Source organism: Esox lucius, chromosome 7, assembly GCF_011004845.1.
Source record: "Esox lucius isolate fEsoLuc1 chromosome 7, fEsoLuc1.pri, whole genome shotgun sequence".
Classification (NCBI taxonomy): Eukaryota; Metazoa; Chordata; class Actinopteri; order Esociformes; family Esocidae; genus Esox; species Esox lucius.
Genome location: NC_047575.1, coordinates 16,468,840 through 16,493,511, shown reverse-complemented (window position 1 = coordinate 16,493,511; position 24,672 = coordinate 16,468,840). Strand labels below are relative to the sequence as shown.

General features: G+C 42.8%; 1 protein-coding gene across 8 annotated transcripts in view; it reads left to right on the top strand.

The window, feature by feature from the left end:
- LOC105010768 (seizure protein 6 homolog) overlaps positions 1-19,700 on the top strand; it is a 183,940-nt gene extending 164,240 nt beyond the window's left edge. For 4 of the 8 annotated variants that reach the window (XM_010870345.4, XM_034293390.1, XM_010870352.4 and 1 more), the window contains 7 exons: positions 8,009-8,205; positions 9,874-10,068; positions 12,891-13,082; positions 13,901-14,095; positions 14,578-14,616; positions 14,785-14,893; positions 15,018-16,432. In XM_010870345.4, the coding sequence (XP_010868647.2) occupies positions 8,009-8,205; positions 9,874-10,068; positions 12,891-13,082; positions 13,901-14,095; positions 14,578-14,616; positions 14,785-14,893; positions 15,018-15,186 (1,096 nt within the window). In that variant the 3' untranslated portion in view covers positions 15,187-16,432. Of the gene's footprint in view, positions 1-8,008; positions 8,206-9,873; positions 10,069-12,890; positions 13,083-13,900; positions 14,096-14,577; positions 14,617-14,784; positions 14,894-15,017; positions 16,433-16,585 lie in introns of those variants that run through there. The other 4 variants (XM_010870347.3, XM_010870349.4, XM_010870346.3 and 1 more) reach the window with 4 other exon arrangements.
- Positions 19,701-24,672: the final 4,972 nt, after the last annotated feature.

The window sequence follows — 24,672 nt, the reverse complement described above, 5'->3', positions numbered from 1 at the left end:
TTTCTGTTTATTGTCTGCCACCAGCTCTGATCAGTAATGATGAGACAGACAGGATGGTGAGCTCATTCATTGCGGTTGGCAAACATTCAACCTTCTGGCCTGTACCCCTGACTGGCATCGACTGTCAATTTTTTGAGGGTGTGCAAATATTGTTCCAGTAGAAGACTGAAAGCATGAAAAGGTCAACTCTACAGGCTTCCAGTTTATGTCTTGTTTAGCTTAGGGAGCTTGCAGCTGTCATTTGTGGCTAAGGCTCGTAAAATTACGCTGTTAAACGTATTGCTAAGCATACAAATTGAGTGTCTTGATACATTTCAAACAAGATATAGTAGCGGAAGCAACCAGAGTTTGTTAACTGCTTTTGCTTGACTGCTGCGAGTGGGATGAACACATAATTTGAGAGCTGCAGGAGTTCCAATAAAATGTAATTCTCAGGTTTGTTGAGCTGAGGCTCAGTCTTCTGGTTAGTGTGGTTCTACAAATATGTGTCTATCATACTATACCAATATGAATCACTGGCATTCATTTTCTCACCCTGCATCCAATTATCAGCTCTAAACATGCATTTTTCGTCTGTAATCAGATTAAATCAATGTGAAATTGAATTGTATTTGTGCCATGCACAAATGCCACACACAAATACAACTCATATAAAAACAAGAAACCAGGCAAGCCTAGTTCAGCTGGCCCGCAGTAGAAAGTGTTGATCGTTGTTGCCCTCCCGGGTTTCTAACCCGGGTCGCCCACGTGAAAGACGTGTTTTTAACCATTACTGAGTATTGTTTCTCTAAGTTTTCCTCCGCCACAAATTGCATCTATGAACTGTATGGCTTTTGACACAGGCTGTTTTAACAGCTTATTAGCCATTTGTGAATGACATTGATATAATAACTACTGTATCAATATAGGTGACGATAACTGACTTTTTTGTAATGTGAAAAGATGAGAGAATCATGTAGCAAACAAAGTGTTTGTCTATCCTGAACAAATCCTAATATCCACACGAACTGTTTTATTTTAGGCCTCCTATTACATAGCTACTGAAGGTTGTAGCTAGCAAAGCTCTCATCTGTCCTGAACACATCCTGAGGCGTAATATGTTTTGACAGTGACAGGAGGCTAACACAGGACCTGTTGTTCCGTAGTATGCATCTCTAACCACTACGCTATTTAACAAGGGGTAGTCAGTCAGTCAGTCAGTAAGTAAGAAAAATACATTTGGTCTTCCAGGCTGGCTCCGCTAACACAGTCTTGCAAATACACTCACCTAAAGGATTATTAGGAAAACCTGTTCAATTTCTCATTAATGCAATTATCTAATCATTAATTAACCAATCACATGGCAGTTGCTTCAATGCATTTAGGGGTGTGGTCCTGGTCAAGACAATCTCCTGAACTCCAAACTGAATGTCAGAATGGGAAAGAAAGGTGATTTAAGCAACTTTGAGCGTGGCATGGTTGTTGGTGCCAGATGGGCCGGTCTGAGTATTTCACAATCTGCTCAGTTACTGGGATTTTCACGCACAACCATTTCTAGGGTTTACAAAGAATGGTGTGAAAAGGGAAAAACATCCAGTACGTGGCAGTCCTGTTGGCGAAAATGCCTTGTTGATGCTAGAGGTCAGAGGAGAATGGGCCGACTGATTCAAGCTGATAGAAGAGCAACTTTGACTGAAATAACCACTCGTTACAACCGAGGTATGCAGCCAGGCATTTGTGAAGCCACAACACACACAACCTTGAGGCGGATGGGCTACAACAGCAGAAGACCCCACCAGGTACCACTCATCTCCACTACAAATAGGAAAAAGAGGCAGTTGAAGACTGGAAGAATGTTGCCTGGTCAGATGAGTCTCGATTTCTGTTGAGACATTCAAATGGTAGAGTCAGAATTTGGCATAAACATAATGAGAACATGGATCCATCAAGCCTTGTTACCACTGTGCAGGCTGGTGGTGGTGGTGTAATGGTGTGGGGGATGTTTTCTTGGCACACTTTAGGCCCCTTAGTGCCAATTGGGCATTGTTTAAATGCCACGGCCTACCTGAGCATTGTTTCTGACCATATCCATCCCTTTATGACCACCATGTACCCATCCTCTGATGGCTACTTCCAGCAGAATAATGCACCAAGTCACAAAGCTCAAATCATTTCAAATTGGTTTCTTGAACATGACAATGAGTTCACTGTACTGAAATGGCCCCCACAGTCACCAGATCTCAACCCAATAGAGCATCTTTGGGATGTGGTGGAACAGGAGCTTCGTGGCCTGGATGTGCATCCCACAAATCTCCATCAACTGCAAGATGCTATCCTATCAATATGGGCCAACATTTCTAAAGAATGCTTTCAGCACCTTGTTGAATCAATGCCATGTAGAATTAAGGCAGTTCTGAAGGCGAGAGGGGGTCAAACACAGTATTAGTATGGTGTTCCTAATAATCCTTTAGGTGAGTGTATATATGTAAAGAATATCAACAAAAGGAATACATAAAAAATATATAAACAATAACTTCCAAAGTACCAGTAATGAGTCAGTGTACAGGGTCAATTAGTTTTATGTACGTATACAGTAGCAGCATCTATAGTAGCATCGATGTACTATACACCTCCAGAAAAAATGAAGAGACCACTGCACCTTTTTCTTTCCTTTCCAAAAAAGTTTAAATGGGAAGTTTTGAGTTCCTCACTCAAAACCTTCTTTTTGACTTTTTTGGAAAGGAAAGAATAAGGCGCGGTGGTCTCTTAATTTTTTCCGGAGCTGTATATGATATGTGAAGTGCGTATATGTTTTTGGTATACCCATTTTATGGAGAGGCAAGTGTGTGCGTGTATGTGTGTGTTTGGGTAGAGTTCAGTGTGTGCATGTCAATAACAAGAGTAGAAAAGGTGACAGACAGGGTTAGTTGGGGTAGCCATTTTTAAATCATTTGGCATTCATAGTTTATCAATCGGACGGTTTTGGGGTAGGAGCATATGCCGCGCCCTGTCCGTCATGGACTTGAGGCACTGGTATGGTGCTTGGGTTGAGGGGGACATTGATTCTGTTTAGGGCGTTCCTCTGACACCACCTGGGGTTGTTGGGGACAGAGAGCTGGGCCCCGGTGATGTACCTAGCTGCAGTTACCACCCCAAGCACACCAAGATGCTCTGAATGGTTCAGCGTTTTAAGGATCTTAGGGACCATGCCAAATGTTTTCAACCTCCGAAGGTAAAAGAGGCACTGAGATGATTTTTTCACACCTGTCCGTGTATGAGGATCCTGTTAGTTTACTGGTGATGTGGACACCAAAGAACTTGAAGCTCTCTACACGCTCTTCTCCAGCCTTGTCTCAGACCTCCTCCCCGCTGGCTCTCTCACCGTCATCCGTGTTGCCACGCAGCCATGGTTGAAAAGGGAGCACACGCGGGTGAGAGTGCCCGGTGTGCTGTTGCCTTCCATCACCACACGGCGGCAGTCCTTTAGGAAGTCCAGGACCCCGGTGTGATTTAGACAGGTTGCCTTTTTGCGTTCTTGGGCACAGGGACTATGGTGATCTGCTTGAAGCGTGTTGGTGTTACACACTGGGTCAGGGAGAGTTTGAACTTATTAGTGAAGACACGTACCAGCTGTCCTGCCCGTGCTCCAAGTGTCCACCCTGGTATTCTGCCTGGCTTCGTGCCGCTGCTAATGTTGACCTTTTTAAAAGTTTTACCCACCACAGTTATATAGCCCGAAGGCACATATTTATCTTGAACAGTAGGTGCCCTAAATCGCGTTCCTTTATTACTTGCCTCGATTTGAGCACAGAAGACATTTAAAACATTTACCAGGCTTGTGTTCACTGGCGGCTTGCAGCTGGGTGTAGCTTTGTAGTACATCATTTGCAAGGCCTGCCACGTCCATGGAGCATCAGTCCTCAATCCCAGTCCTGTACTGATGCTTTGCCTGGTGTACGGCTTTGTTGGAAGTCGCACATGAATTTCTTGCCACCAAATTCCTGTGCTGCTCTATAAAGGCAGCAGTTGTGACATTTTGCAGAGTGACTGGATGTGGTTTCTTTTTAGGATATGTATGTTTGGTCACTATGGGGAATTACTGGACTGTCACTGCTGTCAACTCATCACTGTTATTGAATGAATCTCAGCTCATTATCCGGCTGTGACACTAAACGGTCTGGCAGTTTAGCAGCCGCTTCATCTGACCACTTCCTTGAGTTTTTGCTGGAAGCAGGGAAATAGAGTTGTGGTCGGTTAGATACAATAGCAAAATATGTTTGGGAGAACTCAATTAGTGAATAATAAGGTTTACTGCGTACTATTGGGTATTCAACTCAACTCAGCCAAGGGAAAAGCTGTAACTTCTTAACATTAGTTGCACACTGGCTGTTGCCAACATAAAGACACAGCCTCTTTCATCTTCCCTGAGTCAGCCGTCGAACCATAGAGTGATGCAGAGAGAAACCAACGAGAGCTAATTCTCTTGTTCAGCATGACTGTAAAGCAGTCATGGTTGAACAGTCCTGTTCATTGATTTTTAGATGTTGTATAAAAATAAGAATTGGGTCATTTAAAACATTTTTGCAATGCAAAGGTCATATAATAAAACAATCCATCTATGTTTTATTTGATGAAAATGGTTCACAATTGCAATCCCAACATATGACATAAAATGCAACAACAACCCAGGAACTTTTTTATGGACTTCCCTTTGTTAACCCGGATATGAAGGCTTTGGTTGGTGGTTCAGCGTATGCAAATAAACACTCCAGTGCTCAGACTTTGTGCAATGGATCTACATGTTTATAGTGATCATTTCTTGGAGAACGACTTTTTCAAACCACTACCAAAAAAACGAACGTTCACATTGCACAAATTGGATTACTACGTTGCAGATAGTTTTACAATCGTTTATTTTCTATTTGTTTTTGATTGCCCCTAATCACCAACATAATGCTCAGGAAGATTGCAGGTATATTTCTCATAACCTAGTGATGTTCAAAAATGAAGTGTCTCCATCCTTCTATTTGGTATTTGTATAAAACATAAACATTAGGTCGTAAATAGTGAAACTCTGCGTAAAAAGTAGGTAATGAACACCAGACCGGAGTTCCATCTTGAGGGGAAAACCGAAGCTAGGCTGAACATGACTTTATCGCTGAAAACGGGATGTTTCAGTTCCCTGGGAACTCAGTGGAGGGTGTATCGACGAGTTACACCATAAGGGGCTACTTCAAGGTGCGTGTTTATTTCAGGGTTTGGATCAGTGCACATGTCAAAACTGTAAAGTCCACAGACTGTCATTCCCCTCCATCCTACAGACGTGTGCTGTTTAGAGGGCCGTGGCCCAGGGTTTTAGTGGGAATAGTGAGATCTCGTTTGATTTGGTGTCTGTCCGTCAGGCTAGAGGGAGCACTTTGTCAGGCTTCGCCTCGTTCGGCCCTCATCTCCGTCTCCGCCATCGCCGATTTGAATTCTAGTTCTAACTGAGAATTAGCTAAGCCCAATGTGGTGCAGACACACCGTGGCATGGACTGCCTTTCCACCTGAGTCTGCCCACTTCCTCGTTAACATCAGGCCCTGTGGCCATCACCCCATTTAACAAGAGCCGCTTAAGTTTAAGCTGAAGCAACGGATTGAAGCAGGCTGTCACAGTCCATCAGCATGCAACCATGGACCCACACAGACAGACGTACAGAAATATATACACACTGACAGACGTGCAGGCACAGACAGGCTTGCACACATATGCGCACAAACACAGCAACAGACAGACACAGAGAGGCGTACACACACAGGCAGAGAGAGACAGCAGAATGGAGGAGCAGAAGTGAGCCACGCCCACCCGTGGCTTCTCAGAGACGGATTAGAAATGTGATTTGCAGGCAGGGCAATCAGGCAGCAGGATTAATCTGCATGAAGGGGGGGAGGGGGGCTAATGACCATTTAAAAGTCAGTGCTGTGGGTGTCCATACCTATAAAAGTTAGGTGTACTCGCTCTTGTAAATGCAATCTGGATCCAGAATATGTGGCAGCAGATGCTGGAGACAGGTGATTAATCGATACAAGACAACTGCTCTTACCGATGGCTGTCTAGAGAACCAAACCCCCCCGTTCCTAAGTGCTTTCCTACGTACAGGCTTTGAATATTAACACTGCCCAACCGTGGGCCCGCACACACACATCTGCAAAGCTATTCTGACACCTGCTCCAAGGTGCATACTGAAGAGAAGAGTTATATCTGATCAAATCATCTGTGGGGGACTAGAGTTTTGCACTGCTTATTTTTCCATTCTTTCCCCTCTTTCTTCTTTGAATAAAGGTCAGGCCTTGCTCTTGCTCCAGAAAGAGAGAGGGCAATGAGTTGAAGTTCTGTGTTTGGAAAGGTTAATGTATTCAGAAGTTAGGCAGAGGCAGTTGTGCCCCAAAGTCAAGCTGTGCCTGGTTTTATGCATGTGTTATGATGGAGATACTGTAAATTGCAGCAATGACCATGGAAAGCAGGGCAGATTCTTGACACTGATTAAATGACATTTTGTATCTGTACAATAAGCTGTCCAACTTCCTACAGCATCTGTCTTTTTCTTTCTATCAGTCACTACTTATGTCTATACATTAGTATAAACAATAAGCTGTCTGTAATAATTGTATAGATAATAGGCAGTATGTAATAACTCTATGATAATAGACACTATGTAATAACTGTATGATAATAGGCACTATGTAATAACTGTATAGATAATAGGCACTATGTAATAACTGTATGATAATAGGCATTATGTAATAACTGTATGATAACAGGGTCTATGTAATAACTGTATGGTAGTAGGCTGTATATAATAACTGTATGGTAATAGGCTGTATGTAAATAGGCTGTATGTATTAACTATACTGATAGCAGCATGTATTAACTGTATAGATAATGGGCAGTATGTAATAACTGTATTATCTTATTTTCAACCATGTAGCTCTTTTTACTGTCTAGGACTCCAATTTAGTACCATTCAACAGTTAACTAGTGGGCATTATACAGAAATCTCATTTGCCCATGAGGTTAAACTAGTTCCCCCTGAGTGGATTGCAATGAAGAATTGTGTTCTCATTATACTTTCCCTTCAGTAAATATGTCTTTCAGTACATTTTCATGAGAGAGAAAAAGTACGAGAGACAGAGCGAGAGAGAGAATGGGAGAAAGAGAGAGAGGGAGAGCGAAAGCTCAGTTGACATGGAGCAGAGGCAAATTAATGCTGAATTATTTAGTATTTATTTCACATCAGATCCATCCAACGTAAACATCATTTATATTTCCAGCAAAGCCCTGACATTTCCCTGCAAGACATCCCTCACCCTTCCTTACAGTTCTGTGACAGGAACATGGGAAAGTAAAATAATAAATTAGTATAATTCTTTCAGGCAGTCATTCTCCAGCTCTGAGACTTGTGTCCTGTCAATCTGTTATCCTTTCATGCAGCTCTAAGTTGTAACTCCTGTTGTAACTCCCATTGTGACTTCTATTGTAACACCCTTTGTGACTCCCGTTGTGACTTCCATTATAACACCCGTTGTGACTCCCGTTGTGACTCCCGTTGTAACACCCGTTGTGACTCCCGTTGTGACTCCCGTTGTGACTCCTGTTATAACACCCGTTGTGACTCCCATTGTAACACTCGTTGTGACTCCCGTTGTGACTCCCATTGTAATTCCCATTGTGACTTCCATTATAACACCCATTGTGACTCCTGTTGTAACACCCGTTGTGACTCCCGTTGTGACTCCCATTGTGACTCCCATTGTAACACTCGTTGTGACTCCCGTTGTGACTCCTGTTGTAACACCCGTTGTGACTCCCGTTGTGACTCCCGTTGTAGCACCAATTGTGACTCCCGTTGTAACACCCTTTGTAACACCCTTTGGAACACCCTTTGTAACACCCGTTGTAACACCCGTTGTAACTGCCATTGTGACTCCAGTTGTGACTCCTGTTATAAATCCCATTGGCCAGGTGTGTTGACCAACTTTCTCATTGCAGACTCAACATGGGTAAGAACGACATGTTGACCTTCTACGACGGCGACGACCTCACCGCTAACACCTTGGGTCAATACAGCGGAGCCAGGCCTCGCTTCAAGCTCTACACCTCCATGGCTGATGTCACCATCCAGTTCCAGTCGGATCCTGCCACCAACATCTACGGCTACGGCAACGGCTTCGTGGTCCACTTTTTTGGTAAGGCGTTACTGGGCTAGTTGGTAAGGCTTTACTAGGCTAGTTGGTAAGGCTTTACTAGGCTAGTTGGTAAGGCTTTACTAGGCTAGTTGGTAAGGCTTTACTGGGCTAGTTGGTAAGGCATGACTGGGCTAGTTGGTAAAGCTTTACTGGGCTAGTTGGTAAGGCTTTACTGGGCTAGTTGGTAAGGCTTTACTGGGCTAGTTGGTAAGGCATGACTGGGCTAGTTGTTAAGGCGTTACTAGGCTAGTTGGTAAGGCGTTACTAGGCTAGTTGGTAAGGATTTACTAGGCTAGTTGGTGAGGCATTACTGGGCTAGTTGGTAAAGCGTTACTGGGGTAGTTGGTAAGGCATGACTGGGCTAGTTGGTGAGGCATTACTGGGCTAGTGGGGAAAGCGTTACTGGGGTAGTTGGTAAGGCATGACTGGGCTAGTTGGTAAGGCATGACTGGGCTAGTTGGTAAGGCATTACTGGGCTAGTGGGGAAAGCGTTACTGGGGTAGTTGGTAAGGCATGACTGGGCTAGTTGGTGAGGCATTACTGGGCTAGTGGGGAAAGCGTTACTGGGGTAGTTGGTAAGGCATGACTGGGCTAGTTGGTAAGGCATGACTGGGCTAGTTGGTGAGGCATTACTGGGCTAGTGGGGAAAGCGTTACTGGGGTAGTTGGTAAGGCATGACTGGGCTAGTTGGTAAGGCATGACTGGGCTAGTTGGTAAGGCATTACTGGGCTAGTGGGTAAGGCGTTACTGGGTTAGTTGTCTGCACGCCGCTTTCCCAGAAATGATTTGATGGGAGAATTCCTGGAAGATGGCTAAAAACCCTTCTCAAATGAATGCGGCAAAATTGTCCATTCAGTACTCGGAATACGGTGTTCTCTTTTTAGTTGACTATTCCAGGCAAAACATGCTTATATCTTTTGCTTGGCTGAACAGATAGCCTCCGACAAGAGGTTGCTAGCGAACAGCGAGAGGGAGATGAATAATGTGTAAAAGAGGACGACAGGGTGGAAGATGAAGAGCAAAGCTTTACAGTATCTGCTGTCTTCTCCCTCTGGATGGCCACAGGTGCACAGGATTATGGGGCATCAGACAAAACAACACAATTATGAGGCGAGCTTTGTGCACATCAGCTGTATTTGCCTCGGGCTGATCCCCCCACCTCCCCCGCCTCCCCCCGGCCATGTGTGCCCCACTGAAAGGAGAAAGGGGTAGATCGGGCAGTGCCAATCCACCCGGTGCCCTCCCCCCTGGCCGACACAGTGCTGTGTGCAATCACTGCAAATTGATGGCATTCTCTTCACACGCCAGAGGCTAATTGACATGCACAATGCACAGCAGGATTCCCTGGGATTGTCACTGCTGTGCTGCTGGACTCAGCTCTCGTTGTCTCTTTTTATCAACCACACACATCGGTACAGGCTTTAATTGCTGTGAATAAATCCACCTATTTGTAGATTTGATAAGCCATTATTACTAGAGCTATCAAACGGTCTAATTTAATTTTAAAGTGGGTTTCTTGTTAAGATTAATGGATAACCTCTCTGCAGAGGAGGGCCATTAAAAAAAAGAAAGAAAAGGATCAATATCACCTGTTTGTTCTACCATTTTACTAACATCTGTTCTGACCTCTCTACCTTTAAACCCTTCACCCTGCCCCAACTCTGACAGAGGTTCCCAGGAACGATACATGCTCTGAGCTGCCAGAGATCACCAATGGCTGGAAGAGCACGTCTCACCCAGACTTGATCCACGGCACAGTGGTCACCTACCAGTGTTACCCAGGTTACGAGGTGCAGGGCTCGGAGATCCTCATGTGCCAGTGGGACCTGACGTGGAGTGGAGACGTGCCCAGTTGCGAGAAAGGTGAGCTGGGTAATGACAAGCCTCCAGAGTGGAATTAACTATGCTTCTCAGCCTGTTCAGAAACACGAGGTCAGAGACAGGATTTTGCTAGCACGTCAACTCATTTTGTGTTTAGTATTTTAATCTCATCTGGATAGACAGCGCAGACGATTGAGTTGAACAGAGCCTGGGTAAGGCCCTAAAAAAACTCATCAAATCACAATTATACCCTGCTGGTAACAGGCGCTTTCAATGATGTTCCATGTAATGTGTGCTGAGCAAAATGGTGTCACAGGTGTCATGTTAACACGCTGTGTTGAAGCCACATACGTGGTGTTACTGGTGTCATGTTAAACACACTGTGTTGAAGCAACGTACGTGGTGTCATGTTAACACGCTGTGTTGAAGCAACATATGGAGAGTTACTGGTGTCATGTTAAACACACTGTGTTGAAGCAACATGCGTGGTGTCACAGGTGTCGTGTTAAACACGCTGTGTTGAAGCAACGTACGTGGTGTCATGTTAAACACGCTGTGTTGAAGCAACGTACGTGGTGTCATGTTAAACACGCTGTGTTGAAGCAACATATGGGGTGTCACAGGTCTCATGTTAAACACGCTGTGTTGATGCAACGTACATGCAGCCACAGTTGTTGCAGAAGTCTCTTGTGTGTGTGTGTTGTCTGTGTCCGACCGATGCTTCTTGACCGATGCTTCTTAGTCCAGCTCTGCCCTTCAGCTGATGGATATACATTTCCTCCAGCTCCCACTTCTTCCATAGTCAATCAATCAACTCATCCCATCAGTCTCACACTGCCAATGCACTGAAATGCAGTATTTGATTGTCCAGATGCTGTTTGCTGGCTGTGTATTAGTCAGATTGGTCTGTTTCATTCCCCTGTAGGAGTATAGATGTTACCAGTAGTTTTTCCCAGAGTAAGGATGTGTTCTTGGGAACATGTCCGTTCGTGTGTGTGCGTGAGTGTGTGCGTGCGTGCAAATAAAGCTCCATATGAATATGTTTAATGATGGGCTGCATCAAACCCCTATCCCCGGGAGTTGTGTCAGCTGGTCAGAGACCATCACCCTGTGGCCTCCTGTCACCCTGTGGCCTCCTGTCACCCTGTGGCCTCCTGTCACCCTGTGGCCTCCTGTCACCCTGTGGCCTCCTGTCACCCTGTGGCCTCCTGTCACCCTGGGCAGTGAAGCTGTGGGGAAATCCAAAGCACTTATACCTGTTGTATTGTATTCTACTACACTGTGGAGACATTGGCAACCTCACACCAGCCAACAGTGAATCAGGGACCCTCTGGTTCCTCTCCTCTCTCTGTGGGAGAGTACCTGGCCTCAGAGGGCTCTGAGCCCCTCCGCTAACCAAATGATTACACTGGAGGACCAGCTAGCTGCAGTACAGAGAACACCACGGCACGCTGCTGAACGAGAACTTCCTTTTCCCAGTGGAATACGGGATTACAGGAGGGTGGGTGGTGACCTTGATTCATCCAGTAAGGGGAGCCCTCCCTGACAGGTTGCAGTGGAGGACAGCAGCAGACCTACCCCTCCAGCCCCTGCAAGATGGCCTGCTGGGACCGTGACTATAGAGTGGGAGTATTCTGCCTTGTCAGGACGGTTTGCAGGGCCTGTTGGTGGAGTCACAGCTTTGACTGAGATGAAGCTGGAACACAACATGGCTCCAGTTAGTAATTTCTGTCCCCAAAACAGCCTCAAGTTACCTAGCAATGTTCCACATAGAGTACAGATTAGCCAAAACACAGTGCAGACCTCTCTGTTTATGTAGCCAAAAAAGATTTGAATGCACATGAACCCATTTCTGCATTAAATAGCTCCCTCATTAACTGGATGATCTTCAGATTAGATATCAACACTTCTTACAGATGATAAACTGTATCAAACCCGAAGCAAAATGCAATGTCAGGCTACTAATTGTATGGATCACCTGGTTTAATAGATTCTGCTACACCAAAGCAATAGTAATCCCATGTTTAAGCAGACATTTTAAGAACATTTAATTAATGGTATTAATACAACCACTAGTGTGAACATAATTGATGTCTGTAATATATTACTGAAGTGGTGGGGGTTCACTAAGCAAAATAAAACGAGCAGGGTTTAACTGCCCTCTGCAGGTGAGAAAACATGTTGCAGGCAGCTTGTCAAGACTTCAATATGATTTGACATGATCATATTAAATTAAGGAAACCATAAATTTAAATTGTGTTTTGAAATCATTCAGTTAAAACATTTATATGCATTTCTGATGATTTCCTTTACCTATGGGGTCCATCTTGTTTTGTAGCACAGTTTCCAGTGTGTGACATAAAAACCGTTATATTTTTAATTATTACTGTGTCTAATGAGTGTGTGTGTGTGTGTGTGTGTATTTGCGTGTGTGTGTGTGTGTGTTGAAAACAAATGTTTTATATAAATTATTAATCAGTCTTTTTTGCCCTTGAAATGCTCAATCTAGTCATGTAATACTAACCGGGGAGAAAAAACAGACATTTACATACATAGCCCTGATTGGTTGATAGGATTGGTCTAGAGCCCAACCCAATAACGCAGATGAATAGTCATTGGTTTAATAAAATCAAATCAACTTTGTGGGCTACTTTGCCTAGATGGCTTCAATATCCAAACCTTTTTTCTGACCTAGATAGTTTTTTTGTTTGTTAATGAACTAGATAGATGATGTGACTGGAAGGCTCCGGATGTTGCATGAGACTGGGCGCTGGAAAGGAACATGCGCCTTATGAGTGGTAATAATGAGTACTGCACTGTATTGTAATGCCTGTCCATATGCCTGTGTGTTTCTGTTTGGTCAGTGATGACATGTCCGGACCCTGGGAACGTGGAGCACAGTCGGAGGGTTGTCACGGGAACACGCTTCATGGTGGGCTCGACGGTGCAGTATGTGTGTAATAAAGGCTACTCACTGTCTGGAAGTTCACTACTCACCTGCTACAACAGGGACTCTGCCAACCCCAAGTGGAGTGACAGGCTGCCCAAGTGTAACCGTAAGTCTGGAAACTATACCAGACACGTGTATTTCATCGAATCAATATCGGAGGACACAGAGTTGTCCGTGTTGTTTTCTCCGACGTTACAGTTGTCCTCCGACGATATTCGTTTTTTCAGTCCGTCTGTTCCTTTAGATCAGGTTGTCAGTATGTTCAGTAAAGATGTGGCCTGGGAGAACGCCTTGATTTATTTCACGCAATCTCCCGACGCCTTGAAACTGCATTGATGACCTGTCAGCCTGCGTTGCGCCCTTCCTCAAATAAAAGGTGGCCTTGTTGGAGAATGATGTATTGACAGGGAGATGATTTGGATGTGGCACAGCGAGCATGGCCAATTAGCAGCAGAACAAGTTGAGGAGGGAAATTAAACAGGACGTCCCCGTCCCCCCCCCTTCAAACTGATAGAACAGGTGCAGAATCAATATGGCTCATGTAATAAGACCCGGCCCGGCTGTTCAGAGTGCCAATAGGACAGACTCCTCATTGTTGCATGTAATTACGGAGTCTGGAAACGGTCCCGTGTAAATCACATCACAAGGGGCTGAGGTACTGAACCTGGTTGTCAGGTCAGGAACTGTCCTCGCAGTGTGATGGCGTCCTCTGATGGCCACCTGCCTGTGTCGGACTCAAACATCATTACTTTGGCATAGCAGGAAAACAAGGCCTGGCAGCTGCCTTGTGTGAGTAAATGGTAGCTGCGTGGGCATTGATGCTGTGCATTTAATAGGATGTGTGTAATTATAGCACTCCACTTTTCAAGAGACATTGAAACACCCATTGTGACCGCCTGTGTGTGTGTGTGTTTGTCCTGTCAGCCGAGAGGTACGAGCCCTGCAGGAACCCCGGTGCCCCGTCCACTAGTGTGCAGAGCTCGGAGAAAGCCTACTACCAGGCAGGGGAGACCCTGAGCTTTTCCTGTCGTACCGGCTATGAGCTGCAGGGGGAGCCCACCATCCGCTGTGTCCCTGGACACCCGTCACAGTGGAGCGGCCTGCCCCCTGATTGTAAAGGTACACTGCCCCGATCTCATTGCACACATATCCAGGGCCGTGGCCAGGAATCCTGGGCCCCCTGAAAAGACATATGCCTGGGCCCCCTGAAAAGACATATGCCTGGGCCCCCTGAAAAGACATATGCCTGGGCCCTCTGAAAAGACATATGCCTGGGCACCCTGAAAATATATATACCTGGGCCCCCTGAAAAGATATATGTCTGGGCCCCCTGAAAATATATATACCTGGGCCCCCTGAAAAGATATATGTCTGGGCCCCCTGAAAAGACATATGCCTGGGCCCCCTGAAAAGACATATGTCTGGGCCCCCTGAAAAGACATATGTCTGGGCCCCCTTACTGATAGACGGCGCTGACATTACGACATGCCCTCATTTCCCCACATTAGCTATGGCCCTGCGTGTATCACTCCTAATCGTCTGATAACCTCTGAAGCCCAGTACCGTGCTCTCAGATGTTTTTCTACTCCTTTTCGTTTCAGCGCCCTCTTCGCACTACATGAACGAGCGGAAGTTGGATGGTGAGTATGTCAGCTGGTTATAAGTCCTGTGTGTAGCGAGTCGATGCCAAAGAGAATATATATGTACTAATGCCGCGCTTGTTCTTAGGTCAGTATTAGCCACGTGTACTTATGCCGCGCTTCTTCTTAGGTCAGTATTAGCCACGTGTACTTTCTGTTCCCATTCAGTGGCCGGTCCTGACTACGGTGTGGAAGGAACCAATGTGGCCATCGCTGTTCTGATTCCTGCTGCCGTGGTCTTGGTTGTCACACTTGGGATATACCTCTACTTTGCAAAGTGAGTAAGGACTGATGGATTACTGTACGTAACACTCACCGGCTGCTAACTGGAATTTCAGTTGATGTTCTCTGAGCAGTTGAGAGACTGTGTTCAGGAGAATGTCTGTCTCTGCCCCTCTCAGGCTTCAGGGGAAGACCATCAGAATGCTGACATCGTCCTTGCCGCCATATGACAACATGACAGAGGAGTCTGCCTTTAACAACCCGGTCTATGAGACAGGAGTAAGTACAGATGTCATGCACATGAACCTCAGAGACGTGGACTCGGAGAACACCATTGTCCTGTCCTGATCCATTGCTTTGCCGTCTGCCTGCCATCTCATTTTTCACCAGCAGAGGGCCACACAGCTCTCTTCACACCATCTCCCAACACAAGCACCAGAGCTCTGAGCTGAGCATTTCCATTTTGAATTGACATTTTGTAGCTCCTTTCCAGAGGTTCTTAGTTGTGAGGGCATACGTTTCAATGGGCCCTCGTGGGATTCAAACACACAACTCTGGCGTTGTACACATGCCCTATGAACTGAGCAACATGAGACCATTCATGTCCTGTGTTGAATGCAGACAAGCACATACAAATTCTGTTTCAAGTTTAGCTTGAAAAAACTCTATAGACTGCTCTGTTTAAGGCTCTACTCAAATTTGGTGAAATTTACACAGGCAGTCAATCAATTCAGGTTTTTCTATACAGTATTTGGCCTGCGTGTTGCATAAGAATAACATCAATTTTCAGCTAATCTGAATAGGGGACAGATTTACAAATGCTGTGTTTACACAGGAATCCTCTTTTTGATTTCAGCTGATCCAATTGGACAATACGCAGTTAGTGACAAAACAGTATATAAATATTAGAACTGTTCACACGCAGTCTTACTGTAGGTTTCTACATTTGTGATTGATTACCTTTATAGGGTTTCGAGCTAGAGATCTCGGGCAGAGGTTAATATTTATATTAATTGAAAAATAAATACTCAATGTCAACTTCAAAGACACTGTCATCCATCCTTTATGTCATTATTCTTGTCATTCATGTGATTTGAGTTGTGCATTCAAGAAGTCTCATCCAATAACCAGTTGAAATAGTTTGAGGAATGTCGACACATATGGATTCATTTATAGATTATGGTTATTAAAACCTCTACAAGAAGACAATGTGTAATATGAAAGTATTTGCCTGTAAACATAGTAGTCCCCTATATATGTTGTACTCATCATGTTTTTCACCAGGGCACATGGTGTCATGGAAGAAAACCTAGATTTGACATTCTTGTACTAGGGCCCATTCTTTGTCCATGACTTGTCCGCGTCGGTTTGTGTACAAATGTGTGTTTATCTTCAGTTTCCTTATTTGTTTTATTTATTGTGACTGTTGTACTTGTTGTGCAATGTCGCAGGCACATTTTGCAATAAAGAAGGCACCTTGTTTAGCGTCTTGTCGTGTGGAAACCTTTCAGCAGCTCTGTTCCAAGTGAGACAGTGATGCACATCCTGCTGATACCACAGCATCTGTGTTTGATAAACCATGTGAGGTGATGAATGCACTTGACTCAGACTGGTCTGTGGGGGGGGGGGGTCCGTCAGCGGTCTGTGCTGTGTATCAGACGCTGTCTCTCATTCTGTGCTGAAATATTCTGAACTCCATTTTGACCGGACCATACTCTCCTCCCACTCCAACTCTTCCTCCCATCAGCCTCGGCAGACAGTGAGCGATTACTAATGACTGTCCCTGTCTGTCCCTCCTCGGCTGCCTGCAGAAAAACAACGAGGTAAGGCTGTCGACTGATGCCGATTCTCCATCTTAAAAGGCGCACCTCCACCTCCACCACTGTCACCTGTCACTGCATCCACTTCCAGCAAGCTGTCCGCTGCACTGAACTGTTGTCAAGGCTTCAGCCAGCACCCTGTGGCGTTAATGGATCCCCTAGCACTGAGCTTCCTGACCCCCCCTTAGGTCATCACGCCTTCTCTTTCTCAATGCGAAAGGCTTTATCGGACCACATTGCTTACAGTACATTGTCAAACATAGACACATGTCACTGATGGCATTTGGATTCTAATAGGAAACAATGATAATCAATGAGTGTTAACCATTAATAGTGGGGATATTAACTTCAGTATCCTGGCAAAATGTATAGTGTGGTCCTCAAAGCATCATGGCAAACTTAACACACCCAGCAATTACAGTAACTACACTGTAGCAATCAATTGTGTATGTAAGTCATTCTGGAACATCTAAATGATCATGACAATGTAACAGGACAATCCAGTAAGAGACGAGTACAGTAATTAAATAGAGATTTTATGTGATCACATCTCCTTGCTATTTCTACAGGGGTAGCAAGGTGATATTGAGCAAAGGGGTTATTCCCGAACTAGATGGTGGAATTTCTCGTTTTCTGTTTTCCTTTTAAAATCTTTGCATTTGTTTTCAATTCTGGGTAGGAAAAACGCAGGTGTCCTGCTATTTAGGAGAAGACGCAGCTGTCTGGACCTCTCTGAGAATGATCACAGCCTTTCCTCCCTGGGTTGCCAGGCTGTTCATAGTACCAAGTCTGTACATAGTCAGTGTTTTTCTTAGAGAAACAAGGGATTCTGGTTCATAAAACTAAGTACATTTACACATACTCAAAAATATGCAAATCTGATGTTCTGCAATTGTGTACTCTCTGTTTAGTGCCAAATATAGCACTGATGTTTTTTGTGTCGTCTTTCCAATAGATAATATATTTGTATTTTCTCATTGTGATCATTTAGTTGGCCCAGGTGGTCTGAGTGCTGAGGCTGGTTTGGGGTTGATAGTGTGTAGTGAACTCCAGACCAGCCCTCCATGACATTGGAGGACTGTAAATGTAGGACTGGCCACTTTGTCAAAATTAATATACCGTTTGGTGGCTCTTGTTCTCTATGTTAATCAGAAGTGGGGGATTGGCCTAATTCTACTACAGTTTTTTCTCTCTATACTTTGGGGATGCTCATGTAGTTTTACTTGGTGCTTTGTCCCATTTATCAGGCCATCTATTTAAAGGCAGTCACTGTGATAGAGTGCAAATTGTTATATTATTGATTTGAATATATTGAGCCATTGATCCTAGTTGGTATGTCTAATTTCCTTCTTTCTCTCTTTCTAAAGCCATTTAACAGATGCTTTTATCAAAATCTACTGTGCCCAGGCATTTTTTACATGTGGGTGGGCCCGGCAATTGAACCAACAATCCTGGCATTTCAAGCACCATACTCAGCCATGATCTCATTCTCTCAAATAGGTGCTAATGACTTCAATTTGAAGAAAAACATTTAATAAAACTGAATTGGGGTAACTGTAGATTATGAAGCTTAATAGTGTACACTACGTCATCTTGTTTCACCTAAGTCTTATTCATGTTCTCATTTTTGTACTTTCTCTAAAAGCAGTTAGAAACAATGTTCAAGTACGTTCTGTTCATTTTTGTTCTTTAATTTCTACACACTTTGCATGATTCATTTCTTGCCATTGACCATAGTCACATTTTCATCATTCACTTTTTCACTTAATTGGCAGAGAAACTGTAATGATATTAGCAGAGTTAGAGCTGTTGGTCAGTCAGAAACTTTGAGGACTGTGTTTGTCTGGTCTTTTCAGGACAAACAAGATTATGAGGTGACTGTTTAGAGAACATACAGTGAGGGGATTTCAAAAGTTGCGTTTTGGGACCCTTTCTGAATCTTTCATCTTCCCTGCGATGACTTCAGCTCCTATTCTTCCTTCCCTGTCCTTCATTTACTTTTTTTTTTAGCTTTTTATATATAACTGTCTTTCCAGAGGACATCCACCAGAACTGCAAAGATGGTGGACAAACATGGTGTTATTTTTGTAGAGCTTTGATGCAGATGGCATTTCTTTAGTGTTTGTACATAATTATTTAAGGTTTTAAAATAAACAGTATACATGACAAATGTATAATGACCAATTGTTTGAACGTTGTCCCAATATCAATTTCACATGTACACCAAATTAGTATTTGTTTTTATATACTATAATTCTAACATCAATGTCTGTATATGGGTTTTCAATATCACTTTGTAAATAAACTGCTTGTCTGATCCAGTATGAGGGTGTTTTCAGCTTGAGGAACTGAGTGTTTTGTTCAGATAGGCTCAGTTTTGTGCAAAAACAACTGTAAGTAAATACCAGAGAAAGCCCACTGTAATAACCTCTCTGTGGCTAATGATTGCAATGAATTCTCCACAGTTTCCTTGATTAAACTAATGTCATATCCCAGCACATCTTTCTCATCATGCTGTCTACACTGAGTAGGCATATGCATCAATTCATTGAAAATACAGCCTTTTAAATATGATGCCATCTTCTGCCAAGTGCTGTTCAGTAAAGTATACCAACTTCAAATGCATAGGACTGCTCCTCGACCACTGTCCAACACCCCTTGTTCACTGCTTTCATGGGGGTCTGTCTCTCCATTCTCCCCACCAGAAAATGTCCTGAACTATAACCCCAACACGTAATGGCATCAGAAAGAATGTCAGTTCTTCAAACCATGTACCCTTATCTTCGTAATATAAACAGTCCCCTCCATCCAATCTGAGTTCACAGTTACAACCGATTTTTTTTTTATGATTGTTCATTTTTGTTTTTTTCTCTAAATGTTAATTGTACTCCTTTGGTATCATGTACAGTCTCCTTGGTCATAATCTTTGAATATATCGTACAAAATGATGATTGCCCAGCAATTGTAAATTCAGAGTAAGTTGTAAGGTGGGTGTATATTTTATTACTCAAAATCTGAATAAAGAGAACTGCATTACTGTGATATATTCCCAGACTCAGATTATGTGTACAAATGATGAGAAATCTGATCAAATGCAGAACTGGTCTGTTCATCTGAAATGTGAACTGATGACAAATGTAAATCCCACATTCATTAATAAATCAATTGTATTTGGGTATTAAAGAGGTTAATTTAAAAACACTAAGTTTCCTAGATACCTACCTATGTAAATAGACATGAGGGGGTTGCCATTATAGATTTGTTCTCAGCTTAAATTGTATTGATAAACTCACACAGTAAAATGTCCTTTCCAGGTTATTCATCTTTATTCAGATGCATTTTCAAAGGAATTGGTTCAAATGAAATGCTATCAGAGCAACCAATATTCAGATTTTTTTCAAAGACTCTGAATAAAGGTAAGGAAAAAAGCATTTTGGAATATTATTGGGACAAATTGAGTGTAGCTTTTTATTAAGGAGTATCCCTATAAATGTACAGTACTTGGTGAATATTACTCTTAATTCATATATTTATATATATCTAATCTATTTCATGTTCAGTTCAGACTATACTGTTTATATTTTCAGTCAATTTGGGCCATACCGTAAGTACAAAAATATTATGTTGACCGCCAGTAGCTACAAATCCTTTTCATCTGCTTTATGGGCACTGTTCCTATAATGGGCACTGTTCCTATTAGTTCCTGACAGTGAGTGTTTGTTTAGTGTACCAGTTGTAAATCATTTGTTTGTGTTAAATACAACATAAATTTTTACACTGTATAAATGTTACTTGGTTGGGGTAAGGTTTAGGATTAGAGGATAGGGAAATTAGGGAATCATTTTTCTGGTCCAAATAATGATAGAAAAAAACAATGCTGGTATGTCGTCATTTGTTACAGTATCCAGGTGTCTACTGGAATGTGTGAAAGAATAATTCTACTGCATCCATACAGGGTCCTAATCTGAAATATATACTGAAATACAGTATCTCACAAAAGTGAGTACACCCCTCACATTTTTGGAAAATATTTGATTATATCTTTTCATGTGACAACACTGAAGAAATGACACTTTGCTACAATGTAAAGTAGTGAGTGTACAGCTTGTACAACCGTGTAAATTTGCTGTCCCCTCAAAATAACACAACACACAGCCATTAATGTCTAAACCGCTGGCAACAAAAGTGAGTACACCCCTAAGTGAAAATGTCCTATTTGGGCCCAATGAGCCATTTTCCCTCCCCGGTGTCATGTGACTCGTTAGTGTTACAAGATCCCAGGTGTGAATGGGGAGCATTCAAATAAAATGAAATGTCTATTTTTAAATTTGAACTTTGAGCATACAGCCATGAAAATAAATGTTTTTACTATCCAAATACTAAGGGCACTGTCTGTAAAATATTTTCTCACGACACTAGGTTACTCTACAACCTATGGTTTCCTCAGGATATTCTCTTCCTTTCTGGAATGGAATCCCAGGATCTTTCATCTCCCCTCCTGAAATCTTATTTTCAAATAATTCCTTTCCTCAATAAAAATTATAACACATTTAATGTCTGGTCCTTGTGCTTCTGAATGAATAAATGAATTAATTACTCCATATTACACATCCACCCAGGGGAGAAAATGTACTCCTATCCTACCTGAAAGATATGGAGTTATCATACTGCCATAAGGTTAAGCGTAGGTTACGTATTGTTGGGATCATAAGAAAATGCATATGTAAATTGATAGGATTATTAAAAAGCATGAAATTAGGTCTGTGAACGTACAAACACCCTGTAACGAGGATGGCCAATAATTGTTGCTAGTACGAATCTACTTTTACAATTCTACAGTTCAACATCACGATCTGGAGTTTTGGCAGTGTCATCTCATCCTCCCAGAAATCATAACCCTAACTTTCTGGGAGGACTGCTAATAACAAGCATAGGCAGTGTGAACAGCAGGAAATCAGGGAAACCGGAAATAGGTACCCTGCAGGATTTAAAAGTCTCCTCTCTCCTTATGCACGCTTAGTGAAAACAGATTTTCATGTGCATAATCCATGAGCGTAACTGCTCTTTATTTCTGCATATGTTTCTTGTGTAATAAAAAATGACTTAAACCTATAGAAATTGTATTATTGTTTAGGCCTACACACTTGTTGTGGACCCAAATACTCAAATAGTGTTCCTTCATGGGTCTTTGTTTTTTCCCCCTGGGTCGATGCAGTAAAATGAGAACTAAAAATACTAAATAACTAAAACGAAATGTTATGCAATCACTACAGAAGTTCCAGGCCACATACAGCCATCATAAAATATGGTGGACAGATAGCAGCTACTAAATACATGCCAGACTGAAATATTTAAAGGAATATCTTGACCTAAATCACTTATATATTTATAATTATATTTTACAGCTCAGATGGATATCAGAATCAGAAAGAGTTTTATTGCAAAGTAAGTTCCACAACAAAACTAGGAATTTGGCAGCTTGGTTTCTCCTGAAGTCCAGTGTCATCTCCACTGTTTTTAAAGTGTTGAGCTCCAAGTTGTTCTGACTACACCAGGACACCAGATGGACAATCTCCCTCCTGTAGGCACATTCGTCTCCATCAGAAATAAGTCAGATGAGGGTGGTGTCATCTGCAAACTTCAGGAGCTTGACAGAGTGGTGACTGGAGGTGCAGCTGTTGGTGTACATGGAGAAGAGTTGGGGGGGACAGGACGCAGCCTTGTCAGATCACTGACGTAGAAAAGTTGTAAAAAGTTGTAAAAGGGTGTTTGCATGTTCACAGATCTTATTTCAAGCTTACGTTTCATGTTTTACTTACTACTGTTTTTACAATCATACGAATTTACGAATTTATTTTCTTATGATTCTAACAATATGTATGCTTAACCTGTTGGCAGATATCTAGCTACATCAAAAAGTGTGCATGAAAAAGTGCCCTGAAATGCACTGCTACCTCACATGCTGATGTTGAAACGTTTAAGCAAATCTGCCCAATCTTCTGCCTCAATTTAAATGTCGAACTTGTACGCACATGAGGAAAATAGAACTATAACGCTAACCTTAACCCTAAAACAGACAGCTAATATGTATGGAATATTAAACATCTCAAAACTCTGCACTTGTGTCACAAAATGTGTGTTTGTATAGGGCCGTGGTCGCAAATCTGATGCTCAAACCTGTAGTTATATTTTGCAAGCTTGTACATTTAGGTACGTGCTTGCAAGTTTATCTTGCAATATTTGAGGCTTGTACAATGAAGTTTGAACACATTTTACAAACTCGAATTTCTGTAACCAAACATTTGCATAAATTCCACTTGAACAGCAAGTTGTCTGGTCAAAATGACATATTGACATACAGACATATTTACCCATCCCTTGCAAAATGTTCTCGCATTGTGATGGACGTTAAGTACTCCCTACCTCCATGCCCAAATGGTAAGTTTAAAACAACAGTTTGAGCCCCGTTGAAATCTAGCGACATCCCATATAGTTCTCCAACCCAGTTGCTCGTCAAGCTACCTTAGGCATATTTCAGTTTTTCACACAGACCCAACTCTAACACCAAAATGCAACGACAACCTTGTTGATCAATTGAATTGGGTTATGTACAGGTATGGTTGGAGTGAACTCCTACTAGAGAGTACTGCTCCCGGATCAGGGTATGAATGAGAAACATGTCCTATGTTTTTTCTAAACCTAGGAGGGTAGGGTTCTAGGGTGAAATTTGGAGGACGCTGCCCAATCGCAATGAACAGTGAGAGTAAAACATTAACATTTGTAAAGTTTTAAATACCAGTTGGATAATTGCTCATGCTTTGAAGGAGAAATTTGTCAATTGATTATTGTCAACAAGCTGTGTAAAAGTGCCAGTATCAAGGTTTCAATTAATGTTAAAAAAATGACATCGCTTTTAAAAAAATGCTACTTTGTTATCACGTTGATTATAAGCATCTCCTGTAACAGGTGGAATCTAGGATAATACGTCTAACAGATTCCACCCGCTACAGGAACAAGTTGGATACGGCCGGAACGCTGGGAGTCCAAAGAGCATGCCACGTTCAAACTCTACTCGGAACTAGGACGCTTCAACATTTGCTAATCATTGGTTGAATTTAGTACACGACAAATGTGACTGCGCTAGCATTAAATAAGAGTGGCATTTCAGGCTTGCTAATTGATTGACTGGGCACTTGATAAACTACAAATATTGAGCAAGTCGGAATTTTTTCCTAATTTCCGACTAGTACGAACGTCATGAACACAACATTAGAAACGTGGCAAGTTGGCTAGTTACATTAAGCAAAAAGCTTGCAATCAAGTCAAAATCCAATCAAATGTATTTATAAAGCCATTTTTACATCAGCAGTTGTCACAAAATGCTTTTACAAAACACCCGGCCTTAAACCGCAAGGGGCAAACAACAGTAGTGTTGAATTTCAGTGGCTAGGAAAAACTCCCTAAGGCCGAAATTTATAAAAGAAACCTAGAGAGGACCCAGGCTCAGAGGGGTGACCAGTCCTCTTCTGGCTTTGCTGGGTGAACATATTAAGAGTACAAATTGTAATAATTAATAAATGCATGTGGGCTGAGTCCATAGTCTATTTAAACTTAGTCCAGGTCGGAAGCATGACCAGATGGACAAGGACAGGGACAACACGGTGGAGGGGGAGGTGTCAGCGCAGTGACAGCTGGAATCGTCAGTTATCGTCTTGATTTGCAACACAACCAGGAGGACTTTGGACAGGGACAGCAACGGGTCATTCAAGCCTGGTACTCCTCTGGTGTGGGCCAGGACCTCATATCCTCCTAAGTTTAAAACGGCAGGAGACAGGGGAAATTTAGAAAATGCATTCCTTAGATCTACAAGGATTTGTAGTGGAGAAGGAGAACTGACCCTACTCCCCCAGCTCAATAATATAGCAGCGTAAGACCTTGGGGCTGAGACAATTGGTGTTCACTTTAATAGAACAGCCAAATTCCATATATGCATGCATGTCAACTATTGCACGGA